The sequence below is a fragment of the Serinus canaria genome, chromosome 1, assembly GCF_022539315.1.
Source record: "Serinus canaria isolate serCan28SL12 chromosome 1, serCan2020, whole genome shotgun sequence".
In the NCBI taxonomy this organism is placed as follows: domain Eukaryota; kingdom Metazoa; phylum Chordata; class Aves; order Passeriformes; family Fringillidae; genus Serinus; species Serinus canaria.
In genome coordinates, this window is record NC_066313.1 from 104,401,044 (window position 1) to 104,420,394 (window position 19,351).

The 19,351-nt window shown below is 34.3% G+C and overlaps 1 protein-coding gene across 6 annotated transcripts in view; it reads right to left on the bottom strand.

Annotated features, from left to right (window-relative positions):
• The window catches only part of DMD (dystrophin), a 971,087-nt gene that overhangs the window by 617,919 nt on the left and 333,817 nt on the right, over nt 1-19,351 (bottom strand). For all 6 annotated transcript variants that reach the window (XM_050969735.1, XM_050969772.1, XM_050969742.1 and 3 more), the window contains 5 exons: nt 17,506-17,676; nt 15,341-15,523; nt 13,663-13,797; nt 12,726-12,875; nt 5,212-5,373 (listed from right to left, as the gene is read on the bottom strand). In XM_050969735.1, coding sequence (XP_050825692.1) covers nt 5,212-5,373; nt 12,726-12,875; nt 13,663-13,797; nt 15,341-15,523; nt 17,506-17,676 — 801 coding nt within the window. The remainder of the gene's footprint in view (nt 1-5,211; nt 5,374-12,725; nt 12,876-13,662; nt 13,798-15,340; nt 15,524-17,505; nt 17,677-19,351) is intronic.

A 19,351-nucleotide genomic window follows, 5' to 3' on the forward strand; every position in this document is an offset into this window, starting at 1 on the left:
TTATGCATTTCAACACTTAACTGAAAGCAGGTTTTCACAAGTTATATTGAAAACGTATTAAAGTAAATTTTAAGAGAAAAAGAAAGATACATTAAACTATTCAGTCTTTACTAAGTTTAGTTGCAAGAATATATATATGACTCTAAATTATTCAGTACTATTTGGAGAATTAAAATATTTTTCTAAGGCAACGTGTTTGTAAAAGCAAAATTACCATCTGAAAGCCCCAAATTTCGATGATTTTTTTTTTTCTTCTAAAATTATCACAGCTATATATTTTTGTTTTTAATATTTTGAGTTCTCCTTGAATGGGCTATTTAATGAGTGGTCAGAAACATCTGTAACAAATAACATAACTTTTTAAACGATGATATTTAATTTTTGAGGAAAAAAAGTCAATTAAAACAATGATTCTATCAAGAAGACAAGGTTTATTTAATTGTTGAGCAATTTAATTTATTTTGTCCCAATTGTTTAGCAATTTAATTTATTTTATCCCTATCTAAGTTTAAAGTTTCCCCCTGAAGTGTGTTTTAATTGTAACAGGATTACCTTCCATTTCTGTGTCACATGCGAACCAAACAGGTTGTGATTTAGTAAGTACCTGAAGCCAAATAATTTTTTCATGTCTTGGATTTTAGAACTGCATATGAAAGGAAGAAGCAAGTCTGAATGCTAAAAACCATACTATATAAAACCATACCATATAAAACCAAACATTTAAACAGTTTGTTTTCCCCACCTCATCCACAAACTGGTTTTCAGCTGCATTTTCCTATTTACTTTGTTCAACCTCAGAGTCACTCTGGAAAGCTCATAATTGAACAGTTCTTACCTGAATAGGTCAGAACAACACAGCACAGATAAGAGCAGTGTTTAAGCAATTAGACATTATGGGACATTGCATAGAGGTTGTTCTATCTTACTATTTTAAATTGATCTGCAGGAGAGAGATGAAGTGTCATCTTCTCTGACATAAAAATGTGGAATTGGAGAGAACAAACACATTAGAGGAAAGAGTAAAAGAAAAGTTAGTAAGGCTTACAGCAAGGAAAGTATTTTTTCTTTTTTATTTTTATTTGCTACTGCTCCTCACAGGCAGAAAAATTAAATCAGTCACGAACAGATGTAAAAGAATTTATAATACTTGCTTGTGATGTCCACTATTATTCAATTTTTAAATGACCACTTTGACTTTTGTGTCTCTTCTGACTCACAAATTCATTGCATGAACTTCTTAACATCCATAGGAAAACACTATTTTTTCTTGTATTATGCCCATCTCTTTTTTCAGTGGTTCCTGTCTATTTCTTTTCTATTTTTTTAATAAAGAGCAAAACTTGTCTTCATTTAATTTCTAGTACATCAGAATATAACGTACTGTGTAATGAAGAAATACTACTGTGCATAAATTATTGTGCCCTACAGGTTAGGGATTCTCATTTGCCATCACTGTCAATCTTTCAGGAAATTTACAAAACTTTGATTCATATAAATAAAAGTATAAAGTATAAATATGAATGTATATAACACACAGAAGATGATGATACAGCACAAATGGCATACAGCTAATTCTTAACTCAAACTGTATGCTTTCTTATGGACACTAACATCAAAAAATATTAAATGGAGAGTCCAAATGAGAAAAGAGAGGTAGAATAAGGTAGAACTATGACTGACAGGGCAATTCTGAGCAAGTTGGACATGACAAATGCAGTTAAAACACAGTGTTCAGATACTATGGAGATGTGTAGAGGGTGACAACCTGCACAGTACAGAAATCTGCACAGATATTTAAACTTAATATATAACAAAATGTAAACTTTTGAATAAAACTCATCAGCTCTTCCCTCTGACCACTGATCCACACTTGGCTGAACAAAACAATCCTCACAATTTCCAGCAGAGGAAAGGAAAGTGTAGATAACTTAAACACTTTCCTAAGTAGACAACTCTGAGTTCTTTGCCCCAAAATATTGGTCTGAAGGCAATGAAGCACAGCATCATCCTGTCAAGTGACCTCTTGAACAACTGAACCATTCTTCTACTTTATCATCATCACATTAACTTTAGTTTTGAACAAAGCACAAAGATATTATAAAAGCAGTATAATAGACACCTTCACTTAGAAAACAAGGCATGTAGTTCTTAATTTTACAGAACTGAAAATATCCAAGGATTTTATTACAAAAGTAGATTATTTTTGTACTTTTCAAAAACACAGTATTAAATTATTCTCCACACCACAACTTATATAGTTGACTGGGGAGAACAACAGACAAGTTGATTTGTCATACACAGGTGAGAAATGAAATAAGTTGATTTTCTTTCCCATAATGTAAAAATATTCATGTAGTCACTCAGAAAAAACAGAAATACAAAGTAGAAATTCTCTCTTCCATCAAAAGTCATTGAATAACAAAGCCACAAAATAATAATTTGGAAAGTATTTTGTCATACAAATGTAATATTTTCGGTACAGATTTATTTTTCTCTTATCAGTTAATGAATACTTTAAAAAAGCCACCAACTTCAAATTCTTGTGATGATGACTTCATTCTCTGTATTTTTTTGGTAAGTTAAGAAATATGAAAAATTCTTCCACTGGGATCATGAGATCAAGCATACAAACAAATAATCTTTCCTTTTGCAATATTGCTTGAGATTTTACCTCACTCAAGATTTTGTCATAATTGGGCCTTGAGTAATCTGAACTGATTTATCTGTGTGGTTGCTGTTTGGTTTTTTTTTTGTCTGAAAACATCATCTTTAGTTGTACTCCAAATAATTCAGGTAACATTGGCTTTCTAGCATTAAAGTCTCAGCGCCACATGGTGGAGTAAGAAGCACACAGAATTTACATTCAAAAAGTGATCCTAAGAGCAGCACACACTGGACTCCCCTTTCTGTCAAGTTTCTGAATAAACTAAACTGATCATTTTGCTTAAAAAAAGAGGAGCTAAATATAATTTTTTTCTCAGGTTAATTTCTGATCAGCTGAAACAAAGATTATTCCTCCTATGAATGCTTTAAATGGACTCGAAAGTTTTGAAGCAAACACACAGAGCTCCAAAGCTCAGCAGCTTTCTGATTATAAATTTCCCCCACGTGTTCTTTTAGAAATGAAACACATTTGGGCTGAATGGGTTGCTAAATCCCTCAGCATGGATAAACTGATCCCTGCCCAAAAAGCAGCATCACTGACTGGAAGATTCCCATTCCAGCTGTTCAGACACTCTTGTAGGTACCTTACGTGAATGAACTGTTTTCAGCTCTAAAAAAGAATGGTGCCAGCAGAGCTCCACAGGAGAGGGGGGCACTCAGGGTGTGCCTGTTCTGCCACTGGCTGGGGTGGCTCTTAGCTGGGGGATTGTCTCACTCTATCTACACACATAAATATGATTGTTTATTCCCTTTCCCTCTAAGGATTTTAAAGAGATTCAAAACTGAACTTCAGAGAACTTCAATATTTGCTTTAGACCTGTTCAGTTGTTAATTAAGTTTTTTTTCATTAGGTCTCACTGGCACCATAAAATGAAAACATGAAGGGGAAAACTCAGCAGTCTCTATGCTGGTTTTCCCACAGTGGATATAATACAATCGAGTGAACCGGACATTGGACAATAAAATCTCCAAAAAATAACAAGTTCTACAAAAGGACTGAGCTGAAATCTTCTTATGAAAGTCAGCTAATTAAGGTTGTTAGGTTTTGTGCTGCTTCAGGTTTTGAAGTTCTGAATTACTTCCTTTTACCCAGTCTGTAGTAACTCTCAATATGGTACCTGACAATGCACATAAATCAGATGGATCCACAGGACAGGTGAAACATTTAAGGGTCCAAACACACCAGAAAAATAAGTGCATTTTCATATAATGTTTTTTCCTTATGTATTCAATTAATAAAAATACAAGATGAGAAATTGAAGTGATACATCTTTAAAAATGGTAATTTTTACATCATTAAGAAAATTGCTTACATCATTCATACTTCTAGGAAGAAGAACAGTAATTCAAGAGATTAACACATGCCAAACATTGTTTAGGATTCCAACTGAAGCAATTTTGTTCTAAATCTGATATTATATTGATATAAATTAGAAAAAAATAAAGCAGGATAAAATTTTTTTTCAAAAAAAGACTGAATCTATATATGATCCTTTTTCTACAAATATAGCATTTGTAGTCCCAACATACACATAAAAATAACTGCATTACCTCCAAGAACACACACACACAAAAAGCAACTGAAAGGCACACCCATCTACATGTTAATTCAAAAAACATAGTAACATTAAAAAAAATATTTTCAGGGCTGCATATATTCATCTCTGAATATATTTAAGACTATCTAAAGTACATTATATAAGATTATTATTTTGTAGAATTATTTAGAACTCTACAGGCATGCCAAGAAACCCATTATTTAATATTTCTTCTAAAATCATTATAAAATGCTCCTTTTCAACTTCCCTGTAGCTTTTTTTCCCTGTTTATTATCATAATCTAGCTGCCTAAATTTAGATGGAATTACCAGAGAAACTGAGGTATATAACACTGTAGAGTGTTGGTAGTTTTATCACAGAGATGTTTGGTTTTATTTCATTCATATTCTTACCATCTTAATGCTGCAGTAAAGCAGACCTTACAGAAGAAAGAAAGAAAGAGCAAAAATGATATTTAGATGTACATTTTTATTTCAAAGGCTAAATAAACCATGTGTAAAGATTAAGAAAAGTTTTTTCTCTTGAACTTATATGAGCTGTAAAAATTAAAATGTAGTACATTGATGTGCACATTATGAAATAATTATCAACGTTGTCTATGTTTCAATAATTTATTAATAAACCACAAAATCACCTTTGCAAAAGAGTTATCTGAGTAGTGAGGATGATGAGTTTTCTTTTTCTAGGAAGGGAGCTGGATTTTAAAGAACCATGTTGTTTACCCTTGCCTTTTTAAAATTACTGCATAGTCTTCCATGACATTTATGGCCCTTTACATCTTCTTGACTAGTGTATAAATCAGAAGGAAAATATGACTTTTCTAGGAGAGTAGCTTAAACTTCTCAAAGTAATCCCACACAAAATTTGCTTGCACTTTCACGCTGATCATGTTGCAAATCCTCTTTAATGAGAGGCTGAGGGACAACCAAACACTCTGGTTAATTAAGAAAACTAGTAAACATGTAAGCTCAGCCTGTGTCTAACTTACCTGTGCTTCCTGAGGGACCTGTGCTGCATCCACTCTGTCAGCAGTGTAGGCTGTTAACTGTTTGTCAATAGCAGCCAGAGACTCTTGGATCAGGCGCAGGGCTTTGTCAGTCTCCTGTGCAGATTGAATGCTCTGCTCAAGACTTTTCTGTCTTCTCACGGCCTAGGAACAATGACAATGTTATCAGCTTGCACAGTAATAATGCATATAATACATTTTTTTCCACACATTTTTTTTTCCCAAAAAAGTTCAGGCAAAGAACCAGACACAGGATTCCTGACGTTGCCCATCCACCTTTTTGTAGGATAAATTGCGCATCTTTTTGCCACCCATTCAGTTTTCTCCTTAAGAAACAAACAACACTCAGATTGCACAGACAAGTTCTAAAAAGTAAAGGATGCCAAAAAAAGAAATCCAAAGTGTAAACTGAGGATTTCTATTCAGAGTGCAAGATGGCAAAGCTGCACAAGCAAACCATCCTGAAAGTGCTGTCTTTCTTTCTGAGGCACAGAGGTCCTCCTGATCTTGTTATATAATTCAATAGACTTTGTTTACTGAGAATAGGGTTACTGTCATCACAATCCTATCCAAAGCAATCCACCTCAGTAAGTGAGAGGGATAAAGACTCTCTTGAGCTGGATTTCTCTTATATGAAGCATAAATAGCTGTTTGGAAGAGGCAATGCCTACTTTCTTCCTCCTGTGGGGAAAAAAAATTAAGAAGCTGAATCTTGCTTCTCCACCACCAGCAGTGCCACCATGGTTTTTTACACAATCTTTTTTGGAGGATGTTTTCCTTTCAAAGGAGCTCGGTTTACTATTTAACAAATCAGGACAATAAATTCTCCATCCAAGTTGTCCTTAGAAGACACATATATTAAACACTTCACATAAATGAGTCAACTCTAAACAGTATTTGCAACACTTTAATAAGATATCTATCAGGTAACAACCTGGTACATTCTTCCATCTGTCATTGTGTCTACCCACAGATTCATATTTTATTTGGTCCCCAGCTACTGCCTAGCAGAGTTTCTGCTTTATACAAAGCACATTATAATTATCAACAACTTCAAATACAGCACAGTTTTTCTGTGTACAAGCCCAGCATAATGCTGGCCACAGAATAAGGTGACTAAGTTAATTTGACATGAATCAAAGGTGAAAGCAAGCACCCTTTAAATAACATTTCTAGGTGTCCTGCCATTTTTCAAGTCAAATCACACTTTTCTCTCTGGTAAGCCAGCTATACTTTAATTTGATTTCATACCCATTACAACACTCTTGCCTTGAACAAAAATATCTCTCAGCAATTCAGTGAGAATATTTGATATATGTGCACCTTCTTCACAGAGCTCAGATTCTCACAGAACTCTACGTATAACAAATGAAGAAGATGATTTCTAGTGAGCATTCTTGCTAGCTGTTAGACTTAGTTAAAGGATAAGAATCCAACCAGTATTTTCTATATTTGCTTTTGTAAGCTGCTTTGTGCTATTTCAAAACAACTGATCAGATAATCTTGTATCACTTCAAGTTCCAGGAACCTTCTCTGGAACTGAGCAGCTTTGCATATCAGACTCATGCTGTCAGTCTTAATGGGAGCACCTAAAGCACCAAGGTATTATTACCCTACTGCAGTACTAAGGCTTGCTACTTAAATGACTTTTATCTTCATCTGATTTGAGATTTTAACATAAAAACCTTCTCAGCCTGTTCAAAACAGCGAGTTTAAAAACCACTGCTTCCTTGGCAGTGGTTTTACCTTGGCAGTCCTTACTATTGATGTGAAAGCCTGGACAGGACACAGACTCTCTACCAATCTGTCTGTGTCACTGTGGGGTGGATTGAAAGACACATTAGAAACAGGATAATTAGCTTTCTGCACCTAATGGATATGATTGTCCTCCTGGAAGCATGGAAGAACCATGGAAGAACTTCCCTGCTTTTACTGATCTCTGTGGTTCACTGTTGGGACTAACACACTGCAGAATCCATTCCTCCTGAGGGCAGCAGTGCCCTTAGGTGCAGAGAAGCTCACCATTTAAAATAAGACTCCTATAAGGTTCCATTCTTATGAGTCACCCAAACAAGTGCCTGCACTTTCTGAAGAATTCAAAATACTGGACACAAATCTGGTGTTATATCTATCTGATGAACTAGTTTTATAACAACACCTGAAGCTTTGAACCTCTGTTAAATGCTGTCCATGCTAACTACTATTTGGAATTAGAGATTTTTAAAAGTACAGATACATTTGCTGCCAGCCTGAGAAGCAAAGTGCATTCATGCAATGAAGTAGCAGAATGCATGCAAATTCCCAAAGATTTAAAATCCTATAAAGAATAAAGGGTGATTGGAATATTGTCATCTTTGTGCTGATATCATCAGAAACTATGTATATCAAAATCCTATCTTAGAGTACAACAGGAAAAAAAAAATATTCCCGAACTCATTGATAAAATATTATCAAATAAATCAAATATGATCAAATATTATTAAATAGAAGAAAAGCTAAAAAAAAAATTAAAACCAATCCTCACCTGAGTCTAACTGAATTTTTACACTTGCATTTCAAGCAATATAAAGTCAGATAAATATACATTCATGCCTGTGATGTGTTTATGTGCACACAACACACACACAAAGACAAAAAATTCCCCTTTCATTTTCCTCAGAGGGAATTTGATTACAGCCTGAGAACCTGTGTGACATTTTGCCTCTTCCAAATGGCTGAAAGTACATCTTTTTCCAAAGCTGTGAATGGTTTAAGTGAATGAATGGATGATGTCAGACCAAGACATGAATGCAGCAGTAGAAGAGAGGAATTATTTTGGCAATGGGAGAAGAGACACACAGCTGAATTTTGGGAAATAGTACCTTCAGACCTGTGGTGATTTTCTCAGTGGGTGCAACTTATATTTTTTTGTCTATATTGCTCACTGGAAACTGACCCTGCCTTGTGTGTTCATCTAAAGTCAAGCTCACAGCTGACCTCGTTGAATTCCCACAACAAATGGATTGAAAATCTGTACAGTAATCTTATAAAAGGTATGATACACCTGTAATTTAACATATTTCTCCAGTGCACAACAGTTGATTCAAAGATCTAATCTTTTCCACTAAGTAGGAGCCTGGTACTACCACTGGCATTGCAGAATATTGAATAAATTCAGTCAAGGAGAATGCCCCAATATTGAGAAGCCACCTTCTTCTCTTTCAGCAGAAAAGAGTTGTTGGTGGGCACAAGCATTAGAATGCTTTACAAAAAGGAGTAGTCCTTCTACACACTTACATCTGTGGACCTGAGCTTCAAATTTGTCCTTCCAACTCACATCTGTCTGTGAGCCTATAGTTTAAAGACATGTGAGAGTTCAGAGTTGAAATTTTAAATATTTGTAATATAAAAATATTTTAATGTATGATGTTCTGGCAGGTTCAATTTGTTTATTTGTTCCCTCAAATATTCTGGGTTTTCTATTTCATTGTGAACAAAAAAAAAAAAAAATAGATAGCTTAACACTGTGTTAAAATGGGTCTGAGAACATAACAAGAAGTTCCAGCTTTGCTATCAGATCATAGTCAATAAAGCTGAAGGCTTTGGGCTTTAAAGAGAAGTGGCTGACAGTTAATTGTCAAACAAAAAATCTCAGGAAAATAAACAACAGTTTAATTATTTCTGAGCCATCAAAATGTTGACAGCTGCCAAGGAAAACTAATTCAAAGAAAAAAAAATCTGCTGTTAGGCACTATCAGAATAATAGATAAATGAAAAAAAAATTGAATAATTTTTTTATTTAGGTCTCTACGGGGCTTTTATAGATTTTTACTGCTTTGATGATAAGCAAACACTTTTTATGATGTGATGTCCTGCATAAACAGATTTACAATTTACGAAAGGTCAAGGCTAAATGCAGGAAATAGCAACACTGCATATTATCCACATTAAATGCAGAATTAATGGAAAGGAATATAGTTAATTCTTTAATGTTGAATTTTATAATGTTCTATTAATAGATATTGCCATTTTTTTGCTTAAATAACACATTTAATCTATATAAGGACATCAGTCACACATGCAGTTACTAAGACATCAGTTGGAGTTTTAAGTTTAAAAACAAATAATGTTGTTGAGGCAGTACTCAGTAGCTGAACTGATGAAGAATTACAGAAGAAAATATTTCAAAAATTATAGCACATTTACTACAGGGTACATTTATTTAAAATGCAGAAATAAATTCATTAATTTTCTTATAAGTTACAGCTCATGGAAAGGAATCTGTTAAAAAAGGCATAAATCTTAGCTTCTTGGGTGTTTTTTTTGTCTCAGTTATACTCTTGTGTTATTGAGAAATGTTGCCCCAGGAAAAGTTTAAAAGTTAGGAATAGTTAAAATTCCTTCCTAACTTGTTTAAATTACTTTAAAATTTAGCTGGACTTGGTGATATAATGGTTGTGACTGGGATATATAAACACCTCTGTACCCCTTGCATCAAACTCCAAACACGTTAATCTCCCCTTAATCTCAGAGTGGATTAATATTTGTGCTTAGATTTTTATTAGGAACTTTTTTTTTTTTAATTCAAAACATTTTTTTAGGACCCATTAATTTTTAATACCCTCCAACCTAGAACCAAATTTTCTGCAAGTTCTAAGAGTATTATCCAGTGTGCTTATAGAGTAAATGGCTTCAAATATTTTACCTCCCAGCCATTCAGTGATACTCAACTTTGATTGACTGAATTCCAAAACAGCAAACTATACCAAAGAAGACTTCCTATCTCTTTAGGTTATCACTGCCAGCAGATAATGCCTCAGAACTTGTAAAAGCAGCTTTCTTAGCAGCCTTCAAAGCAATTATGTGGATATGGGGTAGGAAATATTCTTTCTCCTCTGGAGAGGAGAGTAAAACAGAAAAATTATGCCAAATGACGAATGCCTGCTCTTTGAGAGAAACCAAAGATAATCTTCAGGGGAGTCCTAAAATGAATTAAGAGACAGGACCCAATAGTAATATTTGAGTCTAGTGTAAAGCCCATTTGAACAATAATGTTTTGGACAGTTTTTTGAAAGAACAATAATGTTTTTTGCAAGAACAGTCTCAAGAATATCTGATTGACATTTCTGAAGCTTGTTGGACAGGATGTAAATCACTTTAAACACTGATAGTTGCTTGCAATATTAGCTTCAAATTCTTCAGTGTTTCTTAAATCCTATATATGGAGTTGTGAGTGAATCAGTCCTTGAAAAGTAAGGACAGGGTATACCTTGCTATCAGTCAGCCCCAAATGTTCAAAAGCAAACTAAACACTCACTCTTTGTTAACTAAAGAAGATAAGGCACACAAACATGAAGCCATTATCTGCCTTTAAAAATGAATCTCTATCTCAGTAGCAAAGATGCATTGTCTTGCAGCATCATTCATATAGAAATAGGTTGGTTTGGTTGCTCTATTAGCAATGAATAAATATTTCACATATCAGTTTCTGCCCACATGAGCTTATTGTCTTGGTAATTACTTGCAAAATTATTCAAATAAAAACAAGTAACATCACCACTTTAGGACTGCCAATTAGCCTGTCTGAAGAAGTGACCTTGAACTTGAGCTGATTTGTGTTATGTGCCTGCAATATATTTTTATACAAGGAGAATGCTGCTTGAATTTCAAGCAACTACACAAACAGCACAGAAAATTCAATATCAGGAACCTATGAAGAAAAAAGCATGTTGTTCCACTTCAGTTCAGATCTCACCATTAGTATTTAACAACTCAATATCTGATCAAGCTTTCAAAGAAGCTTTTAAAGAAGATTTCCACCCCAACTATTTCTACTTTTGAATGAAATTGGAGAGCAGTGAATACATTTCTAATATATTTTGCCTATAGACTCATCCAAATTGTTTCCAGAATTTCACACAACATCTTCATTATGTGCTTTTGACAATTAAATCTCTGCATCCTTAGGAATTTTGATTTAATATCTATGAATGATGACTGAATAGTATTCAACTGTCACTCAAATAGTCTATTTAAAAGTGTTGCTCTCACACCCTGGAAGCCTTCTGTATATTCCTAGTCTTCTAATCAGTAAAAAAACAAAAACAAATACCAAGAAGCAGAATTCCAGAGAGTGTTTCTGCTTTCAAACAGAAGTGAGGTGATAAAAAAAAAATAAGTGCTACAAAAAGAGAATATATACAGAAATTTATATTTACTTTTCAGACACTGTCCAGCTACACAGAATTATGTGTGTGCCAGCACTGCACCAGCAGTACCACCAGGCTCTTTCCCTCCCCATCCTTCAAGTTTATTCTCAGAACAGCTGAGGACTCTCTTATAATTTTTATTGCAGTGGTTTTACTTCCACTGTTTTCAAAAACAAATATATTTCTAGCACCACAAAAGAAACTTTTTTTTTTCATTTTCATGGTAGATTGTCATCCTTCTAATACAGCTGCTTTCCAAAAATCTGCACTTGTGCATCATTTCTATCATTGTAACTGAATCATTTTTGACAGTATTTGTAGCTTATCTTCGAGCATGTTCTGGTTACAGTCAGAAAGGGGCTGTCTACATCCTTTGCTAGGTCTTTCCCTAATAATTCTTTCTGATCTTCACCAAAGTACTGAACTGATATTTGCCTCACATTTATAGCATATTGCTAGATTTGGCTCTCCTTGTGTCACACATTTCTATATTGAACTGTCTTTTTATCACTTTCATTTATACAAATACACTTATTAATATTTGTAAAAATTTATCTTTAACAGATATTACTCATTATTAGTTTTAAAATATTTTGCATCTTGCTAAGAATTTTGTCAGAGAAAACATCCTAAATATGCAATTAAAGATTCAGTCCACTAAAAGATCACTCCAATTTTGAAATTTTGGGGTTACCCACTTTACTGGTTTTGGCTTGGAGTGAGTTAATTTTCTTCACAGTAGCCTGTATGGTTCAGTGGTTTTTATTGGTGGCCAAAACAGCATTGATAATGCAGGAATGTTTCAGCCATTGCTGAGCAGGGCTTCAACAGCACCCAGGTCTTTCTCACTCTGCCCCTTCCAGTGAGCAGGCTGGGCTTTGAAAGGACACAGGTGACCAGAGCACCACACAGGGCCATGCTCAACAACAAAAAGAGGTGAGGAAAATCATTTCCAAAATTGTTATTGCATGAGGACTGGTTGAACATTAGTCTCCTGGAGGTAATTTCTTCTGCACCACTTGCTTTTACCCTATTTCATCTTTCACTTATAAAATGATCCTAATCTCAATCTATGAGTTTTCTCATTTTTGCCTTTTCTATAATCTCCACTAAAGTACCATGGGATGTGGAGTCCTGTGGTGCTGTGTTGCCTGCTGGAGCTAGCCCACCACACCCATGAAACCACTTCTAATGTAGAATTGTGTTTGTTTAGGAACCTCTTTAGGAACTGCACCAACAAAATAACTCGTTTATTTTTTACATGGTGTTAGACTGTCCTCCACTTAGCAGGATGAGCACTAAATATACCTCCTGCTGAAGTTCTTCCCACCGACTGTTGAACCTCTCAAGTTTCTCATTGATCAACTCATCCATGATCCCACCATCTGTCAAAGTCTGAGCCAGCTCCCGAATCTGGTTGCGATTATCTTCTGGGTGTCTCATTAAACGTTCCAAAGACTGAAAAAAGTCAAAAAAAGCAGTTTATTTTTCCTTTTTGTAAATAAGGTTCTACAAAGTCATCCCAATTTTCCTTAAAAATATATGAAAGAAATTTCACATTTCATATACAACAAAAGTAGAGAAAAAAAGATTAAATATTTATGTTTCATGCCTTGACAACTAATGTTCTGTACTATGTAACATAAAGCACAAGGATTTTTCATATAGCAATAAATTTAATGCTTAATTTTAAAGATCTAGACTGTGCCTAAGGAGTTCAGTGAGAGTACTTGTACCTTAATATAAAAATCCTGCTTGAGTATCTAAATGGATGAAATTCAACAGCAAAAAAAGGATTATCAATGCAATATTTTTTTATTTTCATGCACTACAAGCATTAATTTAATTTCTACTAATTTTAAAAGCTCTGTGAATAAAAATTAAAGAATAATAAACAAAGTTATGATGAAAACTTGTCCTCTCTGAAGCCTTCAACATTTTTTTCACTGGCTGAAGTGAGGGTTTTGATTTTTTTAAGAATGTTCATTTTAGAATTACCAAAACTGTATATGAAACCCAGATGAAGGCATTTAATTATTGTTTGATTTAGGTGGATCTGAATTCAAAACTTCTTACTAGAGTTAACTTTGTTAACTCTAGTAAGAAAATAGGACTTTTGAAATATTCTGCACCTTGTTCACACATAATGCGAACATTGTTTAGTGTTCATAGTTAGTTTAGAATGACATGAAATTTACAATTTATCAACACATACAACTGGGTTATTATTTAAGTCAGCACTTACATCTAAAGACTCAGAAATCTCTTCTGCCCCTCCCTGGACATTTTCAGTTGCTTTGAGTTTCAGTTCAATCTCATTCAACCATTTATTTTCTGCATCCAAATATGACAATAATTCACGCCAACACGCCCATACCTCCTGACAAAGAAAAGGTTTATTTAGATTGAAAATTGCACAGAAATGTTCACTCATTAAAATACTGATAACATTCATGACTCTTCCCCAAAGCAACATGGTTGATATCTGAAGCTTATGGGGTCATTTGATTTTATTTGCCAGCACCCATCAGATTCAAATTAATAAAAGAAAACTATCATTTTGTTTAAACTTAGCAAAACCACAGAAAATAACATGAAAAAGTGAACTCTTCTGCAAAACGCAACTTGAATCTTCATTTTCACGTATTATCCACTTTAGATGTTTTCTGTAAAGTTTTCTTATATAAATATAAAAGTGATCAGAATTGTTAAAGACCCATGTTAGAAACTTATGTCTCTATTATAAAAATGGACTTAGATTCCTTAGCTATTCTATATTTTAATTGCTTAAATCACAGGTTCATAAAACAGCAGCTTTTAAGAATTCAGACTAAAATCTCTATGGAAATTAATTCTAAAACTCATTGAGAGCAATTTATAGATCTTTTAAGTGCTAAAGTACTAAACATAATGTTGTGAAATGTTCTTATTCTCCCAAAATTAAATTATTGTCTAATATTTTATTTATATAGTGCCTGAAGATATTTAAATAAACAGATTAAAATGGCACTTCATACACAAACAAAACATTTAAATGTTCCATAAATAATATTTTTTCCTTTTTTTTTTCTTTGTTAGTACAAGTTAAAATAATGTTATTGAAATGCATTACACTCTTGCCAGACCAAGCTTCCCAGAGTGCCATTCATCTCACCGAACTTTGCTCACATCAAATGAGGGTTATAGAGGGATATTAACATGCAAAAATGCATCACCAATGATCAGGGTAAATGCAGATTACCAGTTTAGACTACACACCTAATTTCCCACAGTGAAATTCAGACAAGATACATTTTACTCTGGTGCATTATCGTCCTGTATGAACTTAGCTCTTGCAAATTACAAACAAAACAAAATTTAGCTTTTGCTACATTAACAACAAAAAAAGACCTAATTCATCGTTCCTGGTGTATAACAAAAAAATGCTCCCATAGCAAGAATCTGCAATGGAGTTGGCCAAAATGACAGGGTCAACTCAAAATGCATGGGAAATATTCAGTTTGCCAGCAGAGCAAGTGCTGTTTCCATGCTGAGATAACACCACCTGACCAGCTCCAGGGCCATTCAACCAAAACCCTTAGCTATGGAGGAGAGAAGCCTAGAGGAGCTGACAAAGAGAACATCACAGGGCTGTAACAGACAGATTCCTGGCTTGATCTCAGAAGGGATAAGAAGCTTTAGCAGCCATTGCTGTCTCTGACCTCAGAGCTGTGTCTCACTCTTCTCTTGCAATACAGCTCTCCAGCAGATATGATCTTGAAATAACTTTGTGTGGAGCTCATAACACGGGGTATTTGGTATACGGCTCATAAAGCAAGGATAGCCTTGGGCTACCCACAATTCTATGATAATACAGCTGTGCTCTCCACCTTACTTCTTGCAGTTAGAAGGGCTATAAATACAAGACTGACAAGATATCAAACCTCCAAAGTCTTCCACTTCCCATTCAGCCTGCTGCAGAGTTGCTGGTAGCTGGTAATTAGAACATCAAGCTCCTTTTTCAAAGCCTCATGAGCTGCAGGTGGAGCCTTTGCTATAAAGTTATTCACGGAATCTGTAATAAGCTTCACTTTCACTTCTTTCTGCAGGGCTTCCTCCTTTGCTCTCTGAAAAGGAAAGAAAGAGAAGTTGTAGTCCTGATTAAAGAAGGGAAGTTATTTCTAGTAACTATCAGAATTCTCTGACAGAATTCTAGATGTAGAAAAAAACACAAGCAAAACTACAACAAAACAAAATACAACAGGAGACATTTAATTCCCAGATTTTCTGAAAAAATCTTGAATCCATCCAAAAAACTTTAGCTTCATTTTGTTGCCAATACACAATGAAATTTAACATCTCAGAACCATCTAGTGTTCTGGAGCTCTCAGACTAATGGAACCTTTCAGCATTTTTTTTTTCCTCCCAGAAGTGCTCCAAGCACCTTTAGCATCATAACTTATGAACCACAAATGACCAAAAAAACCCAAACAACCCTGTTGTCTTATAAATTCACATATCATGAATTCATATAAATTCATATTTACCATATTTAATGGTAAAATCACAAGAATGGCCAAAAAAAAAAGAAAAAAGGGAAGAAGATACTTCTTGGCACTATCACTGTTGTGAATTTACAAAGAAAGTCAGAAAATATTTTTTCTCTGTTGCATATTCCACACTTTTGCTCCTCCTTCCCTTGGTATGTGGTCTCATGAAAAATATTTTCATACCTAGTACTGTTTCCTCTGAGTGCTTTCTGGTGTCTATGACTGGAATCATATCACAACTGGAAACAGGGATGCTATAAAAAGTGTCATCAGTGCCTACAGACCTTCACAGGAATTTACAATGAGAACTCCCTGCCCAGAAAACATCAAATCAAAACCATATTCCTGACAGTATTTTTTTCCCTCCCTGGGTCTGTAAGTCCATGAACCAGAATTATTGTGATCAGGCTGCCATTGCTAGAGGAAGTTTATAAAGTTGCTCTTGACTTTCCTCTTCTCTAGCTGTGGGAAGAAATGGGCTGCAGAATGAGCACAGAATTCTGATCCTGATTTTCTCTGTTGTGACATCATGGCAAATAATCTGGTTATCTCCTAGGAAAAGGTGCCACAGTTTGAGCACGCCTGTACTTCTTCTGGGTGCAGAATATCTACTAGGAATCCACAATGGTGATTGTATATAAAACTATGCCTTTATCTGTTTTATTATGCAGCACAATGTATAAAATTGAGTTTTGCTATTTAGTTACTAAAAAGAACTGTATATTTAAAGAAAATATTTACTTTTGATATTTATCTCATTTACAATTGAGTTGTTCCATAAATTTCCTTATATTACGTGTATTCTGACTGGCAGCAAATTATTTGTGTCAGTAAACAAAGAGATCATCAGTTGCATGATCTGAAACTCTCAAACATTGGAAAAAAACATGGAAAATGAACAGTTTGAAAACAAAGTGCTCAATGGATTGTCAAAGCTGATCTATTGATTCATTGATATCATCAATATGATGACAGTCAGGTCATGATCTGGCTTCCTGAATAGCACAAGCCAAACAATTCATCTTTGAAATAAGAATTAAGCCCACATCCAATGGCATAGCAAGAGTGTATTTAAGCATGTATCACAAATTAGTTGTTTTGTCCAAAGGTCATTTTCATCCCACATGAAGGAAACATTATTAATTGAGAGCAAAACATGCTGTTTCTATAGTTCTATATTAGAGACATAATGTTCATACATAGCACACACCAAGATGCATTCTCAAGTCCTGTTTTTTTCTGCGCATTCTAATGCAAAGAGAAGACATAAAACTGATTTCACTCTGCTGCTGCTACTACCCAAATTTTAGGAATTATTCCTTAATCAAAAGAATGCTGAAGCTACATCCAAATCAATATCCAACAAAGCAAATAGGAAAAAAAAAAGTAATGTGGTATTGAAGAATATCAAATATCTTCTAGCATATTCCAAATAGAAATTACTTCAAACCACCTAGATCTGAAAAAGAATTTTCCCAAAAGAAAGAGTTGTCTTTCTTTACATTCAGAGCTTCAAAAATAAGTTTGAACACAGCTCAAGGAATTAGTTTATCTTTTACCTTCAGTTCCTCAACAGCTTTCTGTAACTCATCAGGTGTTTTATACTCAAAATCTCTTTCCAGATATTCTTCTTCAGCTTGTGTTATCCACTCGTGCATCTCTGATAAATCCTTTCTGAGACTCACAGTCTTATCCAAACCACCTTTTAATGCAGCCTTCTTAGCATAGGCCTTTAAGAAAGAAAAGATTACATAGTACTTGAAGGAAAGCTACTGTAAAAACTTGAAAGCGTTTTAGCCTGAAAAGAATCAAATAAAATCCTATAATAATCCAATTGTTGTTATTCAGCAGATGTTAACTAGTAATTAGGTAGATAATAATAACAAACAATCAAAAAAGTGCTACATTTGTATACATCTTTTTTTAGCAAATCAAGGCCCTGCAGAACGAGTGCTATAATGACACTAGGACGAGAATCTGCACCATATGCTGAGGTGATCAGAAAACAATTGTGGAAAAGAACATCTCCCAAGAACTAGCTTCTGTGAATGTAGAAAGAATAACCACAGGAAATTTTGAAAGCACATTCAAGGATGAAACCAAAAGCTTTTGAGCTATAAAGTAAGATGAACTTCTAATTAGTTCAAATGCAACTCACTAGAGAATAAAGCAATATGCATATCTGTCTTCTGTTGGTTAAGTCATTTAAGAATGTCTCAGAAAGGTGAATACCCTAAAAATAGGTAAGGAAAAAAGTCCAGCCTCATAGAGGAAGAAACTATTTATCTTAAAGAGAAAAATACAACTCTTAAATCATCTGCCAATCTCTAAGTGGGGGTCATATAATTGTATTATCCAGCTCAGGTACAGAAATAGAACTAGATAGTAATTTAGATCACCTCAATACCAAACCATTCTCTGATTCTATTCAACTCTGTGTGCATTAACCTATCAAAATTGTCCCTGACTGTGCATTTAACATCTTTCAAAAGTATAAAGAAATTTGCATCAAAATCAGTAAGTTGTACTGGTGCCATTTCCCAGTATTGGGCTTGCAGAGCTTATTGCTCCATTATTCTGCTCTGTGGTGCTGCTCCAGTAAACATTATTTACAGTAATATCAAGAGAAATTTTCTTAGTATTTGGTCTTAATTTCTGACCTTTATTGGTTTTTACTCATCCTTGAGGACTGGCTGTTAAACATAAATCCTGTTCTACATAAATGTTGTTTTACATTTGTAGAAAAAAATAGAGCAACAAGCAGCGAGTAGAAAAGCAGAATTGCACATGGCTCTGTAAAATTGTCTCTTCCTCAGTCCCAGCAGCAGAAGAGAAGGTAATCTCCTATCACCTGAAAAGAGTATGAGAATGACAACTGCCAATTGTCAGCTCTCACAGTCATATTAACTGCATGTATATCAACCCAAGCTGACTTTTCCAAATCTTCTCAAGAAACCTCCACAAACCAAACTGAGTTTTGTATTTACTATTCACCTTTTTAATAGCTATTGCTGAAGAAATTGAGTTAGAAATGCCCACTGATAAAGAATAATTTGTGCCTTGTGTTGAATGAAATTATTACAGACAGATTTTCAGGGAAGTCAGAAAAGAACTGCGACAGACTTCTATACTTGTAAGGTAATAATTGAAATTTCTGTGAGAGAAGTGCAAAGGAATCCAGCTTATTAATATCAAAAAAGAAAAAGGAATTAAATACTCCATGGTGGTCAAAGGGGAAAGACTACTGGATAAATAAAACGTCTCAAAGATTTCAAAGATAAACTTTTTTTTATGTTTATCAAAAATATAGATTATTTTCCACATGTAAAGTGAATAATAAAAATTTTATAAAATGTTATACCTCATTAAAAGGTAATGCTTTTACAAAAATATACATTAAAAAGG